Raw genomic sequence first — 23775 nt, 5'->3', positions numbered from 1 at the left:
CGGAACGAAGAGTTGCCATAGCTTAATGCTTTCAGATACTCCTTTTTTTGACATCAAACTATTACATCCTTTCTCGTGAACAACTTCATACAACACTTACGGTGCCGCGCGCTTTGTGTACACATACTATGACAAGACATAATATGACGTGGTGACAAGAGGAAATTTTGGACTTAAGATATATGTTCTACTAATAACTTAAAATTTGGTTCTGTGGGTCACTTTTAAGACCCATTGCAACTGAAAAATTACATTCCTCTGAACTAAGTTGAAACGGGTAGGGCCTCTTTTGTTAATTTTAACAAAATAAACTTCGATGCAGTGACAAACTTGGATGATTAAAAATGCCATTGCTGTATTCGCCGTATAGTATGCGATGCGTTAACAAACGCAGCCTTAATAGCTGTAAGGATGTATTAGTTTTGCGGCAGGTTGACTTAAGCGCTTCTCTTATGCATTTATCGGAAGAATTTGGTCAAAGGATGCCCTGCCAACTTAAGACTGAAATTTTTAAACTATACAATGTTCCGAATGTTTTTCTCTTTACAAAAAGTGCTCGATTTTTCAGTACCAGTGGCGAATCGTGAATGATCGATCATCGTTCCCCATATGAAGCTTTGTCGGAGAATCGTTCATTAAGTTGTTCCTTGCGAACACCTTGTTAATCGATCCTTTTTCATAGGTTTAAATAGCAGATCGATCGATGTATCGCAAAGCACCCCACGCCATTGTTTAGTAATATAGAAACAAGCTGTGATCAAGTCACAAGGTTTTTTATCATTATTTTTAATTTTACCACTTACTAAGAACCTCGTAAATTTTAACCAGCATTTTTTAATGTTCTCCGTAGTTAACGAAATGATACTCAGCAACTGCTGAGATCAAATTTCCTTCGAGCCCAAATTTTTTCGAACAATAAACTCAACCCTAAAAATGATCTTTAATTTTATGGAGCTTTCTTTTTTACACATTCGAAGCACTACCTCATGGGTAATTTGAATTCAGAATGTCAATATGAGAGGAAACCATGAACTAATTTGGCTGGACATGTGCACGAGAAGGGCCGTTTCAATTTTCTATTTGTCGGAGATAATTAATTAAGAAAATCAACCATTTGTGGTTGTAATATTTCTTTTCTTTTTTAAGAAGGACTTATTTTGCGTGAGCACGTCGAAGTGGAGTTGAAGACTACTGCCGCTGGTCCATTTTAGAAACAACGTAAATAAGTGCAATTTAGTGGCGAGACGTGAATGATCGAATATCGATATTTCCCCATTTGATGCTATGTTAGAGAATCGATTATTAAAGTGTCCCTTGCGAACACTCTTTTAATCGATCCTTTTCCATAGGTATAAATGGCAGGTCAATCGTCATATCGCAAAGCACTCAACGCCACCGGTGCCTATAGTTTCCCCGTGCAGATGGGTTCTTTTATGAACGATCCTATCCAAAAATAGTAGTTCCTTATCGCACAATACATTCAATCAAATTACGGTGATCCTAATATTTGAATCGGAAATCTCTGGATTCACTTAACGGTAAAAATAATCTTGAATCTTGATCAAGACCCTGTGTTAGACATTCCGACACTTGCATTAGAGAAATTTGGACTGGAATTCGGTAAGAGGGCGCATCTTTTCGGCGACAACCTGTTATTCTTATGTGTTTAAAGCTCTTTTTTTTGCCCGATTTCCGGCATTCCGAATCTTGTGTAATAACCCGATTTTTATTGACTGAATTCTGCCATAGAGTAAAAAACTCGATTCAGAGTTTTTACCGAGGGACGCGTCAAATCACCTCTCATCGAGAGAGAATCAGCATCACCTCAACAGGTAATCAACACGAAGGTGAAAGGACTCTTCGTCACTTTTCCCGAAGCATTCTCTATCAGCGTATTATTAATAATATTTTTAATTGTAAGCCTATACTGGAATTCACTATGACTAGTCTAAATTAAAAATGACAAAATTCTTTAATACAAACGAGAGGAATATAGTTCTGTCGGTATTTTTGCGTATTTCCGCGTTAAGTATACTCGGTTTCGGTATTTCCTGCATAAAAAGGTGCATTTTAAATTTCGTGACCACAAAACATCGACGGAGCCAACGTTTATTTCAGAGCCTTCCAAAAGGGGAGGTTTTTTAATCCGCCCCATTTCAATATGAAAAAGCTTTTCAGCCTTCTGACTGGCTTCATCGAAGTTAGGCCACCATGAAAATTTCAAAAGCTAATCGATAACTATAACGCGAAAAAGATCAAATCTCCATTCGTAGTTTCTCGGAAGAAGGAAAGTAACTCTAATTCACGGTCGTAGGATTGACTCAAACAATTAATTTTTCGCAAACACCTGAGAAATTCATGTCCAAAGTTGCCTCTGATTTTTGCGTGAGATCAGCAGAAAAATCAGTAAAATTTTCAAAGAGAAAAGCCTAAGATTCTCCCTGTTTTAATGCAATTTGAAAGAGAATATCTGGCTAAATTGAAATGTAGTTACTTTCTTTCGTCCGAGAAACGACGAATTGCAACGTTTAAAAACCCTAGCAATTTTTCAGATTCTCTGAGCTATATTTTGGACAAATGTGAGGGGGAGAGGAAAATCAGGCCGGGCCTAAAGTATAATTAAAAAGAGCAGGGTGAGAAATTGCTTTACGGGTGGTTAACAGGGGAAGGGGGGTGTCGAAAAGTCACCCAAAATGGCTTAACTTGAACCGAACGCCCCTCTACTAACTGAATGAATTTGCGTTTTTAATTCTCTGCTTCTTTCAATCCAATTGAAAAATTCATGTTTAGGACTCATATCTTCCTTGCTCATTTTTCGCGGCGCGGCGCACGGTGAAAACAGGGCCGATTTTTCAAGTTGTCAACACATGTTCTCCATCCATTTAAAGCCACTGAAAATATCGAATATCGGTGAGACAAGCTGCCCCACCAGAATCGATTGTTTTACATACATTTAAATGGAGGCAAAACAGCGTTGCCAACTGCCAAGAATCGCCACTGGGTGAGGATGCGTGACCCGGTTGCGAGAGGTATTTCTGAAATGGCTAATGAAACGTGTTGCATGGTGGAGGCGCAAGTGGAAATTGGGCCTAAATTCGCTCGGATCATAACTGCGGCGCAGCGGCGCATAGTCCGTGGCTCCAGGCTATCGCACGCAATTTGGTTTTGCAATCGTTGCGCAAGCCCCCAATCCAATCCAATCCAACCCGGGCGCCTGCACCGACCCAACACCTCACTCGGGAGCGCTCCAGCGAACCCACTTCACCAACGGAACCGTAACGGTGTTCTTTCTCGTGACTTGGCAACAATGCCTTTCCTTCATTACAATCCATGTAAAAAATCAATACTCAGGGCCCCAAAAGAAAATATCCCCTAAAGATCACCTCACTAGATTCACAGAGTTGGGTCTGGCCATTGGCAGATACAGCGAATTGGCAACATAGTTTTCGGGTCATTTAAACCCATGGAAATGTATCGATTCTTGGCGGGGCTTAGTGCTCCGATCTGAATCGATTATTTATCATAAGTTTAGATGGAGGAAATCCGGTGTTGCCAAATTGCTGGATCCGCCTCTGGGTCTGGCTCGAAAATTCCTGAGGGTGCTGAGACGTTTTGCGGGCCCCTCTCTCGGGTGATTCCCCCTTAACTAAGCTAAGACCCTTTTTTATGTAGATTTTTCAAATTTTGGGGGCACCAATAGGAGTCTAACTGGGGCCCTTTAAGCCATCTGTCAGACTTTTTTGGGTGCTGAAGCACCCTATAGCACCCCTGGCTGGACTATCGTTCTTCAAACAGCACATTTTCTTAGGAAGCCCCGCATGGCGTATATTGTGCTGAGGGAGGTACAAGAAAGCCTTCAGCATAGCATCATGAAAAGGGCACTTTTTGCAAACCGCGAGTAAAATTCAGTAAAACTTGGTAACATCGTTTTTTCTCCTAAACCTGTGTTAAATAATCGAATCATATCGGCGTACCAGGTACCTTCAAGAATCGATCCATTTCCATGGGTTTAAATGGAGAAAAAACAATGTTGCCAACTTGCTGGATCCGCCAATGGTGTCAACCATATGGGGCCTCCTTGGAAAAGGAACTGTTTAAGGCATAACCATAGAGACAGTCCCGAGTGCTCCTCCATAGAAATGCCCCGAACTTGTTGCTGTTCATTTTTGACCATTTACTCAGATCAAAGGACTATTTATATCAAAAGCCATGGCAGCCAAGGGACCATGTAAACGTAAACATTAATTGAATTAAAATGAATTATATGATCCACGTCGACCCCACCCATGCATATGGTTCCTTTTGGTTTTAATAATTTTCACATGGTAACTTTTGGCATAGATTTTTTTTAATTTATCAAGAGGTGGAAATATTTTGTTGCTTTCACAAAGTGACGAATTTTTCAATTGATGACTAACTCTAATAAGAAAATGATGTATACGAGTGTAAAATTTTGTGTGCCGGAACCGCAGTTAGATCAATAATGTTGATAAAATTCGAGAATATTGTAGTCACGCTGAAGAGAAACGCACTTGGGTCGATTTTAATAGAGAGGAGCCAAGTTATTTTTTAAAAAACAAGAGCTCTGATCTTCAATTGGTCGTGAGAAAAATTCCAGGCTCATTACTTTACAATGATTCCTTCCTCTAACTTGATTTGTTTCTCTTTGCATTCAAAAGGAGGGAACCAAGTTGTTAAAAACTCGATGAATTTTATGATTTTCATTGCTAAGTTGACTTTCTTGGACAGGAACACGAAGAGATGAAGCTCCTAGCAATTTGTCAAAATTAAACTTTTGAAACATAAATGAAATATAATGAAAATAAAGGGGCACAATCAGACTTGAATTGAATTGCATTTAGCAAAACGGAGCCAGCGCGATTACAGGACGGTTAAAATGTTTACTTAAAAAGAAAATAACTATGTAAATTTTAATACCGTACATATATTGAGTATTTTTTAAAAGAAAGAACGATTTTGAAAACACTGTAATCGCGCTGGTTCCTTTGGGCTGAACGCGATCCACTTCTTGTTTTCAAAAACAAGAAAGGAAGAAGAAAAAACTTGGTTCCTGTCTGTGAAAATGGATCCATTTCTTCAATTTAAACCCCGATAAGAACGAAATAATGACATGTTGATCATCTCATAACGAACGTGTCGATTAATTTCATAACCGTGGCGTTAGAGAGTACTTACTACACCGAGCGAGTACTGACCTCTCATGAAAAAACTAAAAAGCTATACCGAATGATTCCAAGTGCGAATGCGCTTTTAACGAATCCGTCTTAAAATTATGAAAGCTCCGAGGATTAACAGTGAGCCGGGAAGATTAACTGGGTGCAATTACAGTTATGAGATACTCACGATCCAAATTAATTTCACAGAGCTTTAGGGATCAGAGAGAAGGAGAAAGTATTTTTCCGTTTCATTGATCGCAGTAAACACTTGCAACGTCTGAATTTTTAGACTCTCTTTTTCAACCGGAGCTATCTCCTAGAAAAAACTAGATAGGCAACCCGCTTTTTCTTCCTTTTCCTTCACTCGATCTAAGAGACCTCGAGAGGAAGCGAGGCGTAAATGATCGATTATCAATGTTTCCCCATTTGAGGCTATGGTAAAGAATCGATTATTAAGGTGTTCGTCGCAAACACCTTGTTTATCGATCCTTTTCCATGGGTTTAAACAGCAGATTAATCGATACATCGCAAAAAACGCCACGCCACTGAAGTAAAATCACCACCCGCCATTTTAAGTAAGTTTAATGGATGAACAGAAATATAATTACAGCAATTTTTTTTTAAATCGCACACCCTTGACCTTTGCGAAGAAAGGGACCCGACCTCTCGGAAGCCAAATTTTCATCATCGCGATTTTAGTGAAGTTGTGGGTTCAAAGATAGGGTTTTGAGATTTCTAAAGAAAACCTCTGTATGGATTTTTAAAAGTAAACTTGGCGATTAACTGGGTTCAAATTTCTGCCAAAAATGGTCATAAAATTTCCATTATAATCCGGCAATGTTACACGCTAAACATGGCAGATTAGAACTTCAAGTAATTTTTTTTTCCAAAGTAGAACCACAAACTTAAAACCGCCATATCTCTGGTTTGGTTTGTCATTTTTGTGCACCATACGTCGAAAAACGTCTGTTGAACACTACTCTATACTCTGATACCGAATAACTTAATTTCGAGTTTTAGTGGAGTGAGGTCTCTAGAGCAGTCACAAGGTATTTGTGAACGTCCATGAAAATAAAGGGACCATCTCCACAGTCCTGAGTAGAGGGTCAGAATTGACCAATAGACAAGATACGAATTTAAACATCTGATACATGGATCGTAACCAAAATTTCACGTAAAACATGATTCGCGCAACGAAAAGTACTGATATTAATTCCTATTTAAGATATTTTACGTTTTTTGATGCGTAAATTGAACATTCAAACTTTCTGCACTGAACATATCACCCGAATTTTTTCAAATGTATAGAGCCCAAAATGTGAATAACTCTCTTTATTTAAATGTCAGTTACGACCTATTTACTCTAGATTACTGATAATAACTCCTAATATTGATAAATGCACACTATGGCAGCCCGAGAACATGGATATAAAATAGGACAGGAAAAGGCGAGGACGAGGCTGAAAAACACAAAAATTTACAAAACACGGGACGTTACGACCGGTCTTCCGGACATTATCAACTATTGAAAAAGAACAAAAAAATGTAAAAAAACAAAAACTAAAAAACAATGTTACCTGTCCCTGGTTATAGCAGCGAGAAGCGAGGTTTTCTCGCGCTTTTGTTTTTTTAGAATTTGATTTCTTAGACGTTATAATTATTTTTCGACTCTTGATAATGACCGGGAGACCGGTCGAAACGTCCCGTGTTTTGTAAATTATTGTGTTTTTTCAGCCTCGTCCCAGTCTTTTTCTGTCCTATTTTTTAACTTCTCATATGTATATTGAACGAATACCCCAGATTAAAAGATGGCACTGTACCCCTATTCAACGTGTATCCGTCGAACGTTTAGGAAGTTACGATATTCAAATTCTCTAGGAACTGAACTACTAATAATTTTATGCCTTCGAAAGACCAAGTCGAAAAACAATCGGGATTTCTTAAGGGAATCATAAAATTTGACTCATGCGTTTAGTATTCTCCAAACTTTTAACATTGAGCTTTTACCATTTTTATACTTTCTATAGCATCCTAAAGTCTATTGTGAAAACTTTTACAAAAATTCGTAAAATCTCATAAAAGATCCCATTTTGGGTCTGGTATGATACGTGTGCCATCCACGGTGAAAGCGAATTCAGTCATCGTATTTATATTATTTTAGATTATTTTTTATTTTTATTTTTATTTAGATTATTTTTTGTCAGAATTGCTTAAGAGTCTCCTGTTGGCGCGAGGAAATTTTGAAACGTCGGAATATAGTTACGTCCTTTTGTCTCAGGAACGACGATATGATTCGTAGGGTATATGCGTTCGATTGAAATATAAATATTCGATCGAATAGATGTCGATCGAATAGATGTCGATCGACACCCATTCGATTGGCACCCATTCGATCGAAATTTTTTTAAAGTAAACCCGCAGTAGAGATTCGTTCGACATGAATCAATCGAAAAATAAAAAGCGAACCGACCGATAGATACTCAATAAACACCGATTTTGATCGACCAAATTCGATTGATTCACGAGTTTGTCCATTTATTCATGGGTTCCTCGATCGATTCACGTATTGATTTTTGATCGATTCATGTCGATCGAATCGACGCCGGTTTTTTGATAACTTGTCGGAAGATCAAATTCAAACAAATGCGATCGCGGGTGATAAACGAGAGAAAACATATGGACCTCGATGTTTCGGCTGGGAAGGCTACACCACCAAACCACAGGAAGAAGGCTGTGGTATTTCAGACGGAACTTCTTGGTTCATATGTCTCTATCCGCAATTGTATTTATTTAAAGTAGTTTAAAGTTGCGTCTTGTCACGGGCCGCCGAGTAGGTAGGTATGTCCAATTTATCTCATGTTGATTAAATCGTGTCGATCAATCCAAGTTTTTGTAATTCGATCGATCCATACCGATCGAAACCATTACCTCTGGTGATTCAATACTACTACTACCACCACTAACATGCCGCTATTACAGCGCTTCCGTGCGCTCTGCGACAGCCAACCGCCACTGGTAGCGATCCTGCCAGAACTCCTCCGGCACATCGCATCTTCTCATTTCCTGCCTTATTCCGTCAATCCACGATTTGGCAGTGCAACCTCTACAATCTACCAGGGCAGAACCCAATCCAGGACCTTCTTAGGCAATTTATCATCTGGCATCTTTTGCACATACCTATACTGCTGTGCCAAGGAGAAACGCCGTTTGAATATTCGAGAATTGTCAAACCTTCCCTCGATAAATTGATTATTTTTAAGGGAAGCTATGAATATTTCTCCTTGAAATTTCAGAAACTTGAGGTGAAATTACGAACAAAATTATCTGAGAAATTGAAGGAAAGTTATTGATACATTTTCCCAAAAATTCGTGATTTACATACATATATACGTTAAGCCACTTTTATAGCTTTCTCTGGCGCTCTGCGACACCCAACCGCCAAAGTCCTCTATATCTTTCCAAAGCCCTTCAGAGAGTTGGCACAACCAGTGGAGTGGCGTGAATTGCGATACGTCGAATGTTATGCCATTTAAACCGATGGAAAAGGACCGATAAACAGGGTGTTCGCAGCGAACACCTTAATAATCGATTCTTTACCATAGGTTTAAATGGCAGAACAATCGATACATCGCAATTCACGGCACGCCACTGGGCACAACCTCAAAATTCGTGATTTCCAAAGGGAATTCGGCAACACATGAAGGTTCATACGGCGTTTTTCCTTAGTATGGCAGCATACCAGACAAGCTGTTTCGTGAATGTGTCATGCATTATGTTGTTTTAAATAAAGGTAAGAAAATAGAGCTTACCTTGTTTGCAGGGATCTGAAGGAAGGTGGCGATGCCGGCCCTGACGCGGTTCTTGACCCCGCGGATGGTGCCTTTGGAGCTGCGGATGGTGGGCGACTCGGTCGTGAAGTCGGAACCGGTGAAGTGGTTGCACCCGGCGAAGGTGTCGAAGTAGTCCTCCTCCTCACCCGCGCCCTCGCGCCCTTTGTCGAAGTTCCGCTCGCTCAGGTGGAAGTTGAAGTACTTGTTCGCGTCGAAGTCCGCCTCCAACGTCGCCGAAGAGGACTTCACTCCCCCAACTTCCACTTTGGGAACACTTTGCGTGACTTTGGCCTTGCAGGTCTCCTCGGAGGCACTCTGCGTCACTTTGACTTTGAAGTCCTCCTCAGGAGGACAAAGCGTGACTTTGGCCCTGAAGGTCTCCTCGGAGAAACTTTGGATGACATCGGCCTGGAAGTCCTCGGCGGTGGAGCTCTGCGTGACTTTGGCCTTGAGATTCCTCTCAGGGGAGCTCTGCGTGACATCTGCTTCCTCGGAGGAACTCTGCGTGACTTCGGCTTTAAGATACTCCTCAGAGTTACTCTCAGTGACATTTGCCTTGAGGCCGTCCTCAAGCTTGACTTTGGTTTTGAGATACTCCTCAGTGAGACTCGGCGCGGCTTTTGCCTTGAGATGCTCCTCGGAGAAACTTTGATTGACTTTGGCCGTAAGGCTCTCGTCCTGCGTGACTTTGGCCTTGAAATTTGGCTCAGGAAAACTGTGTCCATGGATTTTGGGAATGCTTTGCAAGATATGAGCCTTGAAAGAGGTCTCTTGAGAACGAGCGCCATTGTGACTCTGATAGGGAGCCGGGGGATCTAGATTCTGATAGATCTCATTCTCGAAGTCCTCCTCGGAGGCCTCGTCTTTGGAGTTCTCCTGGGTGAAGTTCGTCTGGGCCGGGTCCAAGTTCTGATAGATGGAGTCGGAGTCCTGCTCGGTGGGAGGCTCGTGGAAGTTCTGGTAGATGTCCTGGTCGTCGTCCCTGGGGGCTCCGCTGTCGTGGTCGGCGTCGATGTCGTGGTCGCGGTCGGCGGGGTCCTCGAGGATGAAGCGGGAGAGCCGGTCGCCGAGGCGGCGGCATTCCCGGTCGTGGATGAGCGCCCGGAGGTGGGTGTCACGGAGCCGGCTCAGCTTGTCATCCAGCCTACTCTGGAACTTGTCCTCCAGGCTTCCGCTCTCGCAGCTGTTGAGCGAGTCGTAGCTGAGGTCCTCCTCGTCGCTGACCCACTGCTGGACCGGCGGCGAGACCCGCTCGATGTCGCTGCTGTTCCCGCTGTCGGGGGAGTGCTGCCCGCTGGCGAGCTTCTCGCCGAAGCGGAGGTGCTTCTTCTTGGCCGGGAGCGGCGGCGGCTCTTGGGCGAACGGGCTCCGGAGCGGCGGGTTAGCGGTCGCGATTCGGACGACGGACTTGCTCGCCGGGAACTCGTCCTCCGTCTCCGAACTTGTTATGTTGATGCGCACCGCTCTCGACGGCTTAACGGACTGGCGCAACGACCTAGCGGCATCCTCGCTCGCCGCCGCGCCGCCGCCGCCACCGCCGCGCGGCCGCGTCGACTCCACGCGTATCTTCACCACGTTGTTGGCCGTCTTCTCGATGAGCTCCGAGCTATTTTTACCCCCGACCCCGACGCTGCTCATCCTCTTCTTCGCGCTCTCTTCCGACAGCTTCCAGGCCCCGGGCTCCGTCCCTTCGGCCTTCACCAAGGACTTGCGCAGCGGTCGCTTCATCTTCACCGGCAGGGGCGGCGGGATTTTCGCGTTTGCAATCGACATGGCACTTTAATCACTCGGAACCTTCGCTTAAAATCAATAATCCAATCTTATCACGCGTATTCATCGCGGAAAAAATATTGCATCGCCCAGACTCTAATAACAAATGACTTTCATCGTTTTAGTGTAACTTTGCTTGCTCCGAACATTCAAATTATTGAGGTAATGTATTGCTTCGCGAGAAAAAGCGAAAATATTAAACTATGTAAATTTTAAAAAAAGAACAAAAACAAGTTAACTGGAATCTTACTGAAAGCAACGAGAAAGAAAACTTAACAAAAAATTGGACTAAACTTTATTGCACCTGTTGAAGCGGCAACGCTGCGAAGGTCAGGCAATCCGACGATCTGAACACGTTTTAAAAGCTCAGCGTACCGTTAAGAAGCCGCTGATCGTCTCTCACACACTCACGCACGTTCTTAGTTTGGCGGTTAAATCGAATCCAGGAGAGAGGAAAGGAAAAAAAAACTACAAATAAAGAGGCGACGTCCTCTTTTTCAATTCAGATTCCAATCATAGGGCTTAAACCCCGACTTGCCATGAAATTCTGATTCCCTCGTCGAAAAGTCAAAAATAGAGCAACGCAAAATTCATTGAGAGTATCGATGATTTTTAGCACAGCAGTGACGGAATATCTGCGCGTTCAAGGGAGAGAACACTCAAAAAGGTCAATTGGCGATTAACTGCATTGACAATAAACGCAAATGTATTTTTTTCTTTTTTTTTGCACTTCGTAAAAAGTCCTCAGATAGCCAAATAACCAATTTCGGTGATAAAGTTGGTGGGTTAGTGGCACCAAATGGTTGGTTCGGAGGTATTGTCACGCGAATAAGGTCACTAGGTAAACAATTGAAAAAACCGGAAAACTCAGGAATTTGATTCCTCTAGCGAACGAACAGTATTCACCGAAGCAAAGCACCCTTTTCCAAAAACAGTGACGTGATTCACAACATAAAGTAACGAGGAATGTATGGTTCAAACGAACGAGGATAGGAAATATGTCATTGAGCAATCAGGTAGAAGCACGCCACTCATTCGAGTTATATCTCTACTCCTGAGCGCTCAAAATGCACGGGAGCAACTCACGATCATCCTGATAGAAAGAAGCGGCTCATAGAATCTTGGGCTCATAGGAGCAGAAACAAGAAAAATTTCGTGAGGGTTATGAGCCGGGAAAATAAAGAGACCCAAGTTTTACTCCCGTCTGTGAGGATGAAAATTCACCGAAAAAACGCACCTTTATCACGATAAAAATTAGACCCACAAGGGCAAAAACACGAAGAAAGTCACTTGGTAATAAGGAAGGAAAACGCTTTCCGGTGGCAGTCGATTGAAACCCACCAAAACAACGCACAATTACCGAGAAAAAAGTAAACTCAAATGATGATCCAGCAGAGGCAGAAATTCGAAATTACGCTTTCCGTCAGCGAACGGTTGGAATCCACCAAGACAACGCACAACTAACCACCGCGGTGAAAATCGAAGGCGAATAATGCGGTCAGATATGAGAAAAGTCACTCTGAGGTTTATCACCCTTGGCGACGGGTGCAAAGCCAAGAGAACAGGACACAACGGACGCGGGGGTGAAAAGGGTGAAAGGTCACTGGGTCGGGCTCGGAGCGGGCGCGGGGGGAAAAGGGAAAGAGGGAAATTGTGGAAAAGGAGAAATACGCGAGGCCGCGGTGGAGAAGCCGACGGGGCTCGGGCCAAAGTCAATTAATCCGGGAGCGATTAGCCGGGCCCGGGCGGCGCACATGACGCGTAACTTTCAAAACAGAGAGGCGAGATTTTTCGCGATTCGGCGATCGGGATCCGCTCAATTAGCGACGGATGAAACGCGGGTGAAATCAATACGGATCGGGCGACGATGCTCGTACGAAATTGTTGCGTGGCGCGGTCGCGGTGTCGCCGTGCGAGTGAGCCGTTTGCGGGTCGGGCTCCGATCGGCTCGGCCGTCGAGCGTCGAGGAATGAGGTCGAGTCGGCCGCGTCTTCTTCGTCTTGGCGGCCCGGCCGCTGCTCGCTGCTCCCGCTCCCGCAGCCGCTGCAAGTGCCACCGCGGTCCCCGCCGAGCCGAGGAGCCTCCAGTCGCCTCCGGTCGTCGGACTCCCGCGCTGCCGAGTCTCCGACTCCAGCTCGATGACCGCCGTTATCCCGCCTCTCAAGCTCAAATGTCGTATCTGCATCTGAGAACAACCTTTTTGGAGACTTCGACGCAAGAGTAGAAAAGTAAGGAATAATGGTCCGGCTTATTAGGGGCGTATTCGTGCGAATACGCCCCTCACTGAGCCGGGTTAACTCCCGGCTTGGTGATTGCCGTTTTCCCACCTCTCATGCTCAGAAGTTGTAACTGCATCTAGAAGAGCACCCTTTTTTTTGAGATTTCAACGCAAGAATAGAAAAATAACAGCAATGCTAGCCTGGCTGATTGGGACTGTATTCATATGTTATTCCAGGCTCGATGACCGCCGTTATTCCTCATCTCATGCTCAAAAATCGTATCTGCATATAGAAGAGCACCCTTTTTTGGAGATTTCAACGCAAGAGTCGAAAAGTAAGCAATAATAGTCCGGCTTATTAGGGGCGTATTCGTATGTTATCCTGGCTCAGTGACCGCCGTTTTCCCACCTGTCATGCTCAAAAGTTGTATCTTCATCTAGAAGAGCACCCTTTTTTTGGGGACTTTAACGCAAGAGTAGAAAAATAAAAGCAATGCTAGCCTGGCTCATTGGGACTGTATTCATATGTTATTCCAAGCTCGATGACCGCCGTTATTCCTCCTCTTAAGCTCAAAAGTCGTATCTTCATCGGAGAGCACCCTTTTTTGGAGACTTCGATGCAAGAGTAGAAAAGTAAGGAATAATGGTCCGGCTTATTAAGGGCGTATTCGTATGTTATCCCGGCTTGGTGACCGCCGTTTTCCCACCTCTCATGCTCAGAAGTTGTAACTGCATCTAGAAGAGCACCTTTTTTTGGAGACTTTAGCGCAAGAGTAGAGAAAAAGTAGTAATGACCCGTCTTAAAAGGGCTTGATCACCGGCGTTATCCTACCTTTTAAGCTTAAAACTTGTGTTTTCATCTTAAAAAGCACAATTTTGGAGACAAAATAAGAAAAAAGCAATGCTGGCCTGGCTCAATAGGGCTGTATTTATATGTTATTTCAGGCTCGATGACCGCCGTTATCTCACCTCTCAAGCTCAAATGTCGCATCTGCATCTAGAAAAGCATATTTTTTTCTTTTTGGAGACTTTAACGCAAGGTTAGAAGATTAAGTAGTAATGACCGGGCTTAAAAGAGCTGTACTTATATGTTATTCCAGACTCGATGACTGAAAGTGTACCTCCTCTCAAGCTCAAAAGTCGTAACTGCATCCAGAGGGGCACCCTTTTTTGGAGACTTCAACGCAAGAGTAGAAAAGAAAGCAATTCTGGCCTGGCTTGTTAGGGTTGTTTCCATATGTTAATCCAGACTCGATGATCGCCGTTATTCCTCCTCTCCTCAAAAGTCGTATCTGCATCTAAAAAATCACGGATTTTTCTGTTTGGAGACTTTAACGCAAGAGCAGAAAAGTAAGCAAAAATAGCCCAGCTTATAAGGGCTGTACTCGATGACCGAAATTATCCCTCCCCTCAAGCTCAGACGTCGTACCTGCGATTAGAAAAGTACTTTTTTTGGAGACTATAACGCAAGAGTAGAAAAATATGCGATAATGGATCCGTTTATTAGGGCTGCACTCGATGACCGAAATTGGACGTATTTCTGCCAAACTGAAATATGTGCACTAAGACATGAGCTCTGAGACCCATAAGGAATATATGCATAACAGAGCTCACGTCATAATGCACACAGTTCCGTTTGACAGAAATATGTCCAATTATCCCTCCTCTCAAGCTGAGATGTCGTATGCGTTTAGAGAAGCACCTTTTTTGGAAACTTTAACGCAAGAGTGGAAAAGTAAGCAATGATGGCCCGGCTTATTAGGGCTGCACTCGATGACCGAAATAATCCCCCCTCTCAAGCTCAAAAGTTTTATCGCATCTAGAAAAACGCCTTTTTTGAGACTTTAACTCAAGAGTAGATTAATAAGCAATAATGGCTCGGCTTATTTGGGCTGTAGAATCGATGACCGAAATTATCCCTAAAATGAAACGTCGCAGCTGCATTTAGAGGAGCACCTTTTTTAGAGACTTGAACTCAAGAGTAGAAAAAAAATCAAAAGTAGCTCGGCTTAATAGGGCTGAATTCATATGCGTTATTCCAGGCTCAATGAATGCCGTTATCCCGCCTCTCAAGCTCAAAAGTTGTATATTTGCATCCAGAAAAGCACCTTTTTTGGAGACTTTAACGCAAGAGTAGAGAAATAAGCAGTAATGACCCGTCTTAAGAGGGCTTGATCACCGGCGTTATCCTACCTTTTAAGCTTAAAACTCGTATTTTATCTTAAAAAGCACAATTTTGGAGACTTCTAACGTAATAGTAAAAAAATAAGCAATGGTGACCCGGCTTCATTATTAGTGCTGCATTCATGTGTTATTCCAGACTCGATGACCGCTGTTACTTTTCATCTCAAGCTCAACAGTTTTGATTGGGTCTAGGAGGGAAGCACTCTTTTTTTTGGAGACTTTAATGCAGTGGAAAAAGAGCAATGGCCCGAGTTTTTGTTTAACGTGATTTTTGAGGTACCACGATATTCGCACTCCTCTGCGCTTGAACCCTCTCTCATCGCCATCATATGTTATTTGTCATATTTATATACTAATTTAGAGGCTAGACAAACAGGGTCACGGCCCTAGTGAGAAGGTAGAAGAAGAAGAAGAAGCGGAAGAAGAAGAAGAAGAGGAAGAAGAAGAAGAAGAAGAAGAAGAAGAAGAAGAAGAAGAAGAAGAAGAAGAAGAAGAAGAAGAAGAAGAAGAAAGAAGAAGAAGAAGAAGAAGAAGAAGAAGAAGAAGAAGAAGAGAAGAAGAAGAAGAAGAAGAAGAGGAAGAAGAAGAAAAACATCATGATAGACAAGTCTATAGAGAAAACAGTTAAACAGAGGAAAATGGGAACCGCAGACTGAGTTCGTCGTCGAGCGACAAAAAAAGCTGAAATAAAAGTTCCCATGAGTGAAGAATCAAAGCACAGAGGTAGCGGCGTTAAAGTTGCGATAGGTCGTGGGCGCCGCGGGCCGCGGGGTGGCGTGGCCAAAATTCCCATTCCACGTGAGACTTCTCGCGAGGGGCTCCCGGTCTCTTTCGAGGACTGGCAACTCGGGTTCCTCGCAGAGGATCGTGGTATCACGATTTCTCTCTATCAGTTTCCCATCTGCGCATCAATTTTTCAACACGAGCAGGTGGAATGCTTTTTTCCGTCCATTCAGGGGTCTCATCTCGGGCGCGGGGCTATCGCATAACAAGCATACTCGTCCCCTCCCCCTCGCGATTGTGTGTTGACATCCTCGCCCGTCTCTTAAAGTTCAGCATCTTGCCGAACGAGGGTATTGACGGATTTGCTTCGGTGTTCTGCCGTGCTAAGGAAAAACGCCGTAAGAGCATTCAAGAGTTGGCATGTTTCCTTCGATAAAATGCTAATCTCTGAGGAAATTTCTGAACACTTTCCCTTGACATTTTCAGGACTTTTCGGTGGAATGGCGAGTAAAATTATCTGAAAAATTGGAGGAAAAATATTCATGAGTTTACCAGGAAATTCGTGTTTTTCAAAGAAAATTTGGCAACGCCTGAAGGTTCATACGACGTTTTCCCTTAGCACGGCAGTGTTGTCCATGATGCAGTGAATATCGCTGTCCTGTGTTAAGCACCGAGGAAGGCGGTGTATTCGGGATCAGCTGAACTTTATCAGTGAGCTGATTATTGGGATTGAAAGACGACGCGGTAGACGAACGATCCTATTCGTTGGTAAGTGGTTGTTATTGACCGGGGGAGACGTAGACTGTAACTAAGGTCTATCGTGGGCTGCCTTTAGTTAGCCTATTACTTACAACTACCCGCTTCCACCAACGGGATTGCTCCATTTTTCATTTGTCTTCTTTGTCCATCACGTTGTCCTTCAATTCCAAAAATCACCCCGCACCAAGGATATTCGACCAAAAAAAAAAAAAAAAAAAAAAAAAAAAAAAAAAAAAAAAAAAAAAAAAAAAAAACGTGAACCGATCCACAGCAAATAAATTGACAGTTAATTTTTTAAGAAGAAGAAAAAAAAGACAGTGTCGATTCGATTGAAAGACAAAACGTGCGAACTAATGAACAGCGACTTGATCGAAATACTGATTCGATCGATTAATGATATTGTTGATTGATTCACGGGTTCGACGAGTGATCCAGGCGTTTTGTGGATCGATTCGCGGATTTTATCTAAAAATTCGATGGATTCAAAGTGGTTATTAATGATAATTACGCCGCACATATAAGCTAAAAGAACCACAATGCCTCTTATAATAAATAGTATAAACAACATAAGTCCATAAAAATAAAAATTAATAATAAGCACAAGCAAAATCCTCGAAAAAACGAGGGACAGAATAAAGAATAAAAGTAAAACGAAGGGATCAAACATTATAAATAAAATTCGAAATTCAGTCGCATTGGCGTCGATCGAGTTTCTGTCGGTCGGCTCACGTTTTTGTTTCTCGATGGATCCGTGTCGATCGAATCAATACCCTCCACTTTCAAACCACGCGGAGGACAGCAGCGCGGGGTCTCTAAAAATTGATCTCGAATTACGTCACAATCCGGTGAATTTCGGCGACTAGAGGAACGTCGTTTTAAGCATCGAAAAATATAATTGCCGGAGAGGCGAATTACCGAGGTCCGGTTGTCGTTATTGCCTCCTGGTCGACTGAACCGCCTAGCAGGCTGACAAATCCCGATCCTGACTGCTCGTATTTTGACAAACGGTGAGCAATGCTGCCGTTCTAAGGAAAAACGTCGTAAAAACCTTTGTCAGTCGCCAAATTGCCTTCGATTAAACACGAATCCTCAGAACAACTCGTGAATATATCGCGTTCAATTTTTCGGAGGATTTCCTTCCCAATCAAATCTAAATCATCCAAAAATTTCAAAAGGAAATATTCACAACTCTCCTCAAAAATAAACGTTTCGCCGGAGTGAATTTGGCAACTCTCGGATGTTTTTATGACGTTTTTACTCAGCACGGTAGAACGGTGCATCGAGATCGCGCGGATGGCGGAAATGGCTCCGACCGGCTCCTTTTACGACAGGAAATATTCTTTCACAATCGGAGCAGATGTTCGATGCGCTTTTTCCTCTGTTTTATTGCCGCGTCTCCGTCGTCTCAAAATCCCGCGACCCCCGCGCAAAACAGCGTAAGCGCCGCCAGGATCCAACGAGGAGCGTGCTGTTTTTCGGATAATAAACGAGAGCTGGATTCGCGCCTCCTTATCGTTCTCCATCATAGGTCTGTTTATTACAGCATCGTCAAAATTGTAGCGGTACTTCACGGCCCAAACGGGCAGTTCTTAGGAGGGTCATTCGCCGAGTGTTGTGGAATTTCGACTTGATCCGTGCGTTTTATGCACGCTTAATTGAATTAAGCTGAGTAAAAGAAGGTACCGTAAGGAAAAGTAATTACAGGTGCACCGAAAACCTGCAGATTTTGAAAGGTTGGTACAGAATTATAGTGAACGTATGGATTTTTCATATGGACTGCATTTTACAATTTGGAACTATAAATTCTGTCTCATCTGAAAAAACACTTACGTGCATAGGGAAACTAATGGCACTTACGGTGTTTTTAAACCGGACCAGAATTTATAGCTCCCAATTGCAAAACGCAGTCCATATGATATAACGGCATAAGAATGTTTTTGCGTGTAGGGTATTTTTATACTGCCTTGCTAAGAAAAAACGCCGTGCGAGCCTTCAGACGTTGCCATATTTCCTTCAAGAAAAACCTAATTTACTAGGAAAATCATTAATATTTTTCTTCAATTTTTTTTTAGATAATTTTATTCACAGTTTCCTCCGAAACATCTGAAAATTTCAAGGAAAAATACACATAATTTTCTTTAAAAATACATGTTATGTCCACACATATTAAATACACATAATTTTCTTTAAAAATACGTGATTGCAGGCCTCTGGGTCCGTAATCAGGGCCGGATTTACCTACCCGCCGCCCATGGATCGCCTGAATTTTGCCGCCCCCTTCTCATTCGTTTTGAAACATCAATAAAAACCATCAAGTGAACGTGCCGGAGGAAAAGGGGGGCATAAGACGCGCTTACTTATGTTGGACACATTTTTTGCGAAAGCCCTGTCAACACTACCAGCAAAATCGCACGGAACTCTGCGCGAAAGGTAGGTTCCGTAAACCTATCTCTGCGTAGACAAGGCCTTCCATTTATGAGAAATGAACGAAAAAATTATTAAAGAACAAACAAATATGGTTTAATAAGTTTAACTTCCGCCGCCGCGCTGACTGCACTGTGTTTGGCGCAATGCGTGAAGTATTCCTACAGCCTTGTTGGCGCTATGCGTTTCACGGACCGCTGGAGATCGCACTGTGTTTGGCGCAATGGCGCAATGCGTGAAGTATTCATGCAGTCTTGTAGGCGCTATGCGTGTCACTTGCGCGGCTTGCGTGTTACTTATTTCCGCATAATAACACTTGAAATAATTTTACTTACGTATTTTTTTCGTAGTGTCTCCTTCATTAGCTGTTGTATATTCGGGGTGAACCAGTATCTCACATCCCTTCATTCATTTCCAGATGAATTTTCTACTCAAGTTTGCGATCATGATTACGAAAGTAGCGTGATAAGTCAGTATCCAATATTATCGGAGCCTACAACTCCTTGCAGTCTGACAATTGGGACTCAATTTAAAGCTTTGTATCCTTACACTGCTAATTTATACGACGAATCGACATTAAAATTTGGTAATTTTCATAATATCATTCAAGAGTTTTAGCTTTACTTAATGCTGCAGCACGTTGTTTCTCGACTAATTTCAGCCACATTTGCGCAATTAAATTAAAGCACCCTCCCCCTCGTCCCAGTTTTTATGAAAATTAAGGAGAATACCTGACAAAAGGATTCAAAAAATATTCTTATCGGAGAATATATTAATTATGTTTTTTTTTTTTTTTTTTTTTTTTTTTTTTTTTTTTTTTTTTTTTTTTTTTTTTTTAAAGCTTAAATTAGACTAGGCTCAACCACCTCTTCCCTTCGTAAGATCACGGAAGGCAAGCTAATACCTCCTCTCTCCCTCAATCAGTTTAAACGTAGCCCTTGAACACTGGCGTGCTAAGTAAAAACGAAGTATGAGCATTCAAATGTTGCCAAATTTCCTCTCTGAAAATATTAATTTTTTAAGGAAGTTATGAATATTTTTGCTTGCAGTTTTCTGACTTTTTAGATCAAATTTACGAAAAAAATCTTCTGAAAAATTTGAAGAGAAATATTTACAAATTTTCCTGAAAGTTCGTAATTTGTCAGAGGAAATTTGGCAACGCTTGACGACCTGTATGATGGCTCATACGGTGCTCTTTAGCCCGGAAGAACTTCTCCTAGTGTTCAAACTTGAGTGACGTGAACTACTCGTATGTTTTTCGAGGGGGGGGGGGGGGTGTATTAGAATGAAAATGCCAACTTGGTTTCTTGGCGTACAATGGTGGTACTTTGGAGACTTCCTGAAACCGAACATTCAACCGAGATTACGATATTTCTGATGCCACTAACGAATTCAGCGTATCAAATTACTGGTAAATGGGCGCTTTCAAATGAGCGTTTAATTTACAAATCAAATAGTTCCGTGTTCCATATCATCCTCAGTATTCGGTTTGCATCACCGAACTTCGGTTTAAAAGACCGAACTGCTTTTTTCATTGACAGCTCCAAATGAAAAAAAAATCGCAGACGAAAATTGTGTACAAAAAAGATTTATTTCCTTCTCTACAGCTATATTTCCCTCTGCGTCTACTTATTAGCGGCCGTTACTCATCGGAAAATGGTCCGCCAGTCTTCGATCACTCCGTGAAGACTCCGTCGCCATTTTTCTAGCAGTGCGCAGTGCGCAGTACGCGATGCCTGGGCATAGAAAGTTAAAACGCCTTCATTTTTGGAACGTGCAACAGTTGCAACACGGAGGCTACTGAGCACACTTAGTCGCATCTAGGCGCTACACTCCGACAGAGTTACGCTCGCTTCTTTTCTCCCGATATGACATCTAAGGGAATTGAGTGTCGGATTAAGGTAATCAGTGACTCCAATAATTCTTCGTAATTTGCCACGTAACAACTACCTCACGATTTTTTACCCACATTGCGTTGTTCCATCGATGGTGGCTCATTTTCTGCTCCTGGCCACTATGCTGGTCAACAGAAGATATAAAAGCAATGTCACTGAACTGACTGCAAGCTAAAAGATACGCAGTAAGTATGATGGAATTCGGGCAGAGCATAATACATCGATTTTGATGGTTTTCTATGTTATTTCTACGTTTTTGAAGGTTAGAAATACTTATCTTGAAATTTTCACGTTGGTAATATTTTCATGCGCTTTCTCGCCCCTCCGCCTTATCTGCTGAATACAACTTCCTATAAGAGGTAGTCGGGTCAATTCGACCGGGCTTGGGATTTCTAAAGATGGTCGTCAAAATAACACTCCCCGGCACGATGCAACTCTCGCCAAAATGTTAAATTTTTAGATGTGCACCCTTTGCAATGCTTGAGACATCTCTGGCAAATTTTATTTATTTGTTTTTCTTTCAAAAAATGGTTATTGCTTTAGACACGTCATCATGGCGCGAGGCGTAAACTCTGGATGCTCCGCTTTGCTCCAGGCTGCCAATGAGGTGTCGCTCACGTTCGAAAGAAAAATTGAAAAACGAGACCCGATTACGTCTCTCCTATCTTCGGCTGTGTTGCTCACGTAGCCATCGAAGCACCACAAGAAATAAGACGAACGGAACCAACAAAACGTGCAAATAGAGCGAGGGAAAGGATGCGCATTGATGACGGCGCAGAGATACAACTATTCGTACTCGATGGATGTCCGTGTCGCATCCGCAAAATTGAAGGCGCGATGGCGGGAGGCGTGAACTGTCAATGCTCCGCTTCATGCTGCGGCTGATGAGATGTAGCTCAGAATCGGGGGAAAAGTTGAAAAAGGAGGTCTGAATTCGTCTCTCCTATCTTCGACCTTCGACTGTGTTGCTCACGTAGCCCTCGAAGCACCACAACAGGTAAGACGATCGGAACCAACAAAACTTGAAAATACAGCGAGGGAAAGGATGCACCTTGACGAAGGCGCAGAGATACAACTATTCGTACTCGATGGATGTCCGTGTCGCATCTGCAGAATTGAAGGCGCGATGGTGAACTCGCAACGCAATGCTCTGCTCTATGCTGCCATTGAGGTGTCGCTTAGATTTTGGAGAGAACTCATTGTTTTCCCCCAAAAGTTATTTGGATCTTTTTCCCTTTAAACCCATCCAGTTCGTTTTGGGATTGCCTGGATTAGTCTTTGGTCCACCCCCCCCCCTCTATCTCTCTCTCTCCCTCCCCCCTCTCTCCCCCCCTCTCTCCCCCCTCTCTCTCCCCCCTCTCTCCCCCTCTCTCCCCCTCTCTCTCTCCCCCCCTCTCTCCCCCTCTTGTAGCGCTGAGCCCGTTCCCGTTCCCTCTATAAAAAGTGAGATGGAAATTCAGTTGGTCTCAAATGCGCGCTAAAATTAGTCAAAAAACAACGTGCTGCAGCACTAAGTAAAGCTGAAATCGTCGTATAAATTAGCAGTGTAAGGATACAAAGCTTTACATTGAGTCCCATTTGTCAGCCTGCAAGGGGTAGGCTCCGATAATACTGGATACTGACTTATCACGCTACTTTCGTAATCATGATCGCTAACTTGAGTAGAAAATTCATCTGGTAATGAATGAAGGGATGTGAGATACTGGTTCACCGCGAATATACAACCGCTAATGAGGGAGATTCGACATTACGAAAAAAATACGTAAGTAAAATTATTTCAAGTGTTATTATGCGGAAGTAAGTAAGTAACGCGCAAATGACACGCATAGCGCCTACAAGACTGCATGAATACTTCACGCATTGCGTGAAACACAGTGCGTTCTCCAGCGGTCCGGGAAACGCATAGCGCCTACAAGACTGTAGGAATACTTCACGCATTGCGCCAAACACAGTGCGGTCAGCGCGGCGCGGCGGCAGAAGTTAAAATTATAAACCACATTTGTTTGTTCTTCAATAATTTTTTCGTTCATTTCTTATAAATGGAAGGCCTTGTCTACACAGAGATAGGTTTACGAAACAACTTTCGCGCAGAGTTCCGTGAACTTTTGCTGGTAGTATTGACAGGGCTTTCGCAAAAAATATTTCCAACATGAGTAAACGCGTCTTATGCACCCCTTTTCCTCCGGCACGTTCACTTGATGGTTTTTATTGATGTTTCAAAACGAATGAGAAGGGGGCGGCAAAATACAGGCGGCCCATGGGCGGCGGGTAGGTAAATCCGGCCCTGATTACGGACCCAGAGGCCTGCGATATAGTTCAAGATATTAACTTTAGGGGCCCATTCATGTCAAGCCTCGCTGGTCTAGTGGTAAAGTGCTGGGGATTTCAACTCCATGCCGAGGTAGGGTTCTAATCCCGACTAGGACGGCGCGGATTTTAAGGTAGGTAAGCAACAACTCTACGATCCTCCACCTGGGTGTATCAACGCAGCTGCACATTTGAAAGGACGTTATATATGTAGTGCTAACAAAATCACGTAGAGAACGCGCACCCCTATATTTTCACAGGTAAATTAGAAGCAGGGAAACCATGAGCAAGGAAATTATAGCCAGGGAAATCACAGGCGAGGAAATCATAAGCAAGGAAAAAGTTCGTTGCAATTTGCCTTGGATGAAAGAAACCAAAAGCAAGGAAATAGCAAGGAACATTTCTAGTAGGGATGGCACGCCTTTCTGCCAGAAACAAATTAAATTGATTTCTGACACTTCAAAAAGAGTGGGTTTAAAAAGGCGTGT

At 43.0% G+C, this 23775-nt stretch overlaps 1 protein-coding gene across 1 annotated transcript in view; it reads right to left on the bottom strand.

Moving 5' to 3' along the window:
- Positions 1–10836, bottom strand: part of LOC109037023 (uncharacterized) — a 41645-nt gene extending 30809 nt beyond the window's left edge. The window contains exons 1-2 of the mRNA XM_072299089.1: positions 8987–10836; positions 4039–4156 (exon numbers count right to left, since the gene is read on the bottom strand). Of these exons, the coding sequence (XP_072155190.1) occupies positions 4039–4156; positions 8987–10780 (1912 nt within the window). The 5' untranslated portion in view covers positions 10781–10836. The remainder of the gene's footprint in view (positions 1–4038; positions 4157–8986) is intronic.
- Between the last annotated feature and the right edge of the window lie 12939 nt (positions 10837–23775).

The sequence above is a fragment of the Bemisia tabaci genome, chromosome 4 (assembly GCF_918797505.1).
Source record: "Bemisia tabaci chromosome 4, PGI_BMITA_v3".
In the NCBI taxonomy this organism is placed as follows: domain Eukaryota; kingdom Metazoa; phylum Arthropoda; class Insecta; order Hemiptera; family Aleyrodidae; genus Bemisia; species Bemisia tabaci.
This window is presented reverse-complemented; position numbering and strand designations above follow the sequence as displayed.